Raw genomic sequence first — 4,231 nt, 5'->3', positions numbered from 1 at the left:
TGTTCTTGAAACGACACGTGACATAATTCTTTATCGATACGTGTCTTTTTAATTAATTTACTTAATTATATATAGATTCAAATTCCTTATTAGACTTACAATTAAACTATTACTCTTTACTTATAAATATAAAATACATTACAACCTTATTTGATTCATCGTTTTCTCATTAATAAAATTGTCTCTATTTCTTTCTCAACTTCTTAACTTCTATTACTTATATTACTTATACTAAGTTATTAACATGAAGACTTAAAAAATTTGAGCTTACGAATCCGAAATCACAAGGTTATTTATCGTCATCCATTATGCTTACAAGTTCCGATTTTGATGTAATTAGAAAAAAGACATGTGTCGTATAAAGGATATGCCACATGTTGTGTTAAGAAATCTTTTTATTTTTTTGAACGGCATTCTATTCTACTCCTAGTCTTAAATACACGTATATCTGGAAACCAGGATTCTCGAAAAACCCCTGTTAATCCACCCTCACAAAAGTGAGAAGTGAGACTCGAACCCAGGTGGATCTTTCTAAGGTCAAAGATCTTACTAATGAGCTACAATCATGTTTTAATATATTGATAGATGCTCTTGCACAAATGAGTGAAAATGCATTAGAAACCAACTTCAAAAACACCGATAGTAGAAACAATATTATGTTGTTCAATGTTTTAACAAGTTAACATTATTAACAACAAATGTTCCATTTGAGAAAAAACTTTATAAAAAAAAAATCCATACACTAAGTTCATAGGATAAATATCTTTTCAAATTCTACCGACTCGAATGGTCAAGTTAAATAATCTTCAACCATTAAGAGTGATATATATACTAACAGTTTTTTGTCATTCACAACACATGTATATGTTATGTTGTACGATGTAAAACTGTACAAAACATGTATTATTGTGAATGACTAAAAGTTGTTCTAGATGTATCACTTCCCTTAAGTTAAAATCAAAATTCAAGATTATTTTCACTTTTAATTTTAACTCAAGATTTGAGGATCCCCATCTTAGATTGATCAAGTTGATAGAACTTGAGAAGATCTTTATTTAAATTCATAAAGATGAATCTGAAAATTCGAGAAAAACACGGGTTCTTAAATATATTATTCCCTTAACACAGTTAACAAGCTCTTTCTCTCATTCTCTAGTCTAGAAAGAAAGTTTTCTCTCTTCTCTTTAGATGTAGATCTGAGATTGAGACCCAATTTCCACTCTTTCGGCTTAGGTTTCCACTTATTGTCGAGAATATTTTTTCAAGGGTAAAATGTCAGGTCGGAGTCCTTTTGGAAGCAGTCTCTTTACTTTCGTGTAGGGGTAAGGTTGTCTACATCATACCTCCCCCAAACCCGGTTGTTGTCGGATTGGATACCATTATCGTTGTCATTGTCGTTATGTTTAAAGATTGTTATCTTTTAATAGTATATATGTATATGACATGAATGGCCGAACATTTATGCTTGGAGTTGGTGTTCAATGGGATTTAATTCAAACAATTGTAGAGCACGTACGACCGCAACGGTAGTGGGAAGAGACTTCATACATCACCAACCGTCACCGTTATCATCATCACAAATTGTCGTTACCACCATAATATGTTATTGTCGTTACATTACACTGGTATCTTCTAATGAGAACTAGATAAGGTATTTGGTCATATTTAATGATATCAATAGTTTGTCCAAGCACAACGATCAACTTAGCAACATCTAACATGTAATCAAACAACCAACAAACTAACCTCATTTTTTTCCATTATTCATATTTTTTAAAACATATAATATTAACTAAAAAACAAAAAAAGTGGCCCCTATATACTAAAAACATATGTAATGTACAAGTATTTTATGCATGAAATATACAAACTGTTAAAGCACATACTAATTTTAACCAAAATTCGTTTTAACCCCTTAAATTTTTACCAAATTTTGTTTTAACCCCCTATAATTCCTATTTCTTAACTTTTATACTACATCAAAGTTTCCGCTTTTTTTTCGTGACACTAAACTTTTAGGTTCTCATGTTTTCATCTAACAACTTTCACACAGTTAGGGGGAGGGAGTGGTTACCATTCTTCCTCCACCACTAACCAATAAAATTTTGTCACCTCATTTTACTCCATCTTTCCCCCATCTTCCCAAATCACTGGCGGCACTTTCCCCCATCTTCTCCCCATCTTCTCCCCATCTCCACCTCATCATTTATTTTTCATTTATTTTTAATACTATTTTATTTCTTTTTCATTTATTTTTAATATTATTTCATTTATATTTCATATATTTTTAATACTATATAATTTTACAAACTATATAAAATAACAACAATAATATTAAAAACATCACATTTTATTAGAAATATTAAAAACACATTACAACATACTAAAAAAAACGACTTGTATAAAAATAAACACTACGACATACTTAAAAATTAAAACATTTTACGACATACAAAAAAAAACAAACTACTCATTAAGATATGGCAAATTTTGAGCCGCGACATGCTCCGTGAGGTCGAATCGAAGACGGTGATGGACATCCTCATCTTGTATCTCATCGTATACATCACCGTTATAAACTGCTTCCACCGGCGGATCCATGATATGAACCGGTGATATCGCCCTACCATCGCGCTTTATGATCATGTTATGCAAAATACATAGCGCATAAACATATTGACCAATTTTGTGTTTGGTCATAGGCCGGGGAGGTCGAATGAGAATCTTTCATTTTTCTTTGAGCACACCGAATGCGCACTCCACATCTTTTCTTGTTGCCTCTTGTAACCTCTTGAATTTCTTTTCCTTTGGGTCGGTAGGATACGGGTATGCTTTAACTAAGGTCGCCCACTTGTTGTAGATTCCATCGGTAAGATGGTAGCCACGTTTGTAATCCCGTCCATTCACAGAAAATGAACTATTTGGAGCCGTTCCTAGTATCTCTTGAAGATACAAATCGGATTGATTCAACACATTGAGATCATTGTTCGACCCCGGCGCTCCAAAAAAGCATGCCAAATCCACAAATCCTATGACGCCGTAATCTCAATCATAATAGTAGGCACACCATAGTCACCTCTCGTATATTGCCCTCTCAACCTTCTAGGACAATTCCTCCATTCGATGTGGGTACAATCGATGCTACCAAGCATGCCGGGAATGTGGTGCTTAGCCTCATAGGTCTCGAATATGCGTGCAACATCGTGTTGAGTCGGTCTACGTAGGTACTCTCGGCCATACAACTTAATGATGGCATCACAAAAATGATCAAGAGTTTCACGTGAAGTTCTTACGGACATGCATAAGTACTAGTCATACTCATCGGGTGCGTTGCCTGTTGCAAGTTGTCTTACCGCCGACGTGATCTTTTGTAAAGTCAAGAAACTTCTCTTGCCTCGAGCGTCGTATCCTTCTTGAAAATATGGGAAGTTTGCTTCAATGTCGTCTACTATGGATAAAAACATACTTTTATCCATACGAAACTTGCGACGAAAATAAGCGTCCTCATACTTTGGTTCTTCAACAAACCAATCGATCATTAGAGTTTGAAGACCAATATCACGCCGGCGATCTATACTTTGATGGGGTCGGAATTCACTAGAGCTTGCGGTGTCTTGAAGATATTTATGTGCTTTAAGCAAAAATTGCAAAGAACTACCCGTGGATTCATCGGAAGAAGTAGGATAATTTAAATCCTCCGACGAAGAAGAATCAGATGACATGTTTTTTTTTATAAAAGGGATGGAGTTTTGGTATATAATTTGAAAGAAAGAGGAGAGAAAATGGAGAAGAATGGTTTTTTGTTGTATAAAAATGGTGAAGTGGTGTTGGTTTTATAGATAAAAAGGTTTAAAAAAATAAAATAATTTTTTTATTATTTTAATAACGGTCAAAAGACCCGTTAGTGGGGGGTCCCACATGCTTTGACCAACCAATCAGCCACCTTCTCTTTCCTCCCTCTCTCCTCTTTCTTCTTCTTCCCCGCAGCGGCTTCCTTCCCCCAATTTCCTTCTCTCTCTCCTGCGGTTAAACACCGGCGGCGGTGTGCCCGCCCGGCCCCGCGACCCCGCAACCCCTTCCCCGCTTCCACTCCCTCCCCTCTTATGGTTTTACTTTTAAACATTTGATCTTTGATTATTTACATTTGTCTTTTTATACATATAACGTTTTCATTATACAATAACTTTTATCATCGTTACGTCTTACGTTCATGTTATATTTAAAACATTAA

General features: G+C 34.9%; 1 protein-coding gene across 1 annotated transcript; it reads right to left on the bottom strand.

Moving 5' to 3' along the window:
- Positions 1-3,308: 3,308 nt before the first annotated feature.
- LOC122601184 lies at positions 3,309-3,722 on the bottom strand. Its single transcript, XM_043773949.1, has one exon. The coding sequence runs from the start codon at positions 3,720-3,722 to the stop codon at positions 3,309-3,311; it is 414 nt and encodes a 137-aa protein (XP_043629884.1).
- Between the last annotated feature and the right edge of the window lie 509 nt (positions 3,723-4,231).

Source organism: Erigeron canadensis, chromosome 5 (genome assembly GCF_010389155.1).
Source record: "Erigeron canadensis isolate Cc75 chromosome 5, C_canadensis_v1, whole genome shotgun sequence".
Classification (NCBI taxonomy): domain Eukaryota; kingdom Viridiplantae; phylum Streptophyta; class Magnoliopsida; order Asterales; family Asteraceae; genus Erigeron; species Erigeron canadensis.
The sequence above is the reverse complement of the archived record's forward strand: the minus strand, read 5'-3'. Positions and strand labels throughout refer to the sequence as shown.

Coding starts and splice junctions, on each gene's coding strand:
- LOC122601184 (XM_043773949.1), bottom strand. CDS start 3,722: ATGTCATCTGATTCTTCTTCGTCGGAGGATTTAAATTATCCTACTTCT.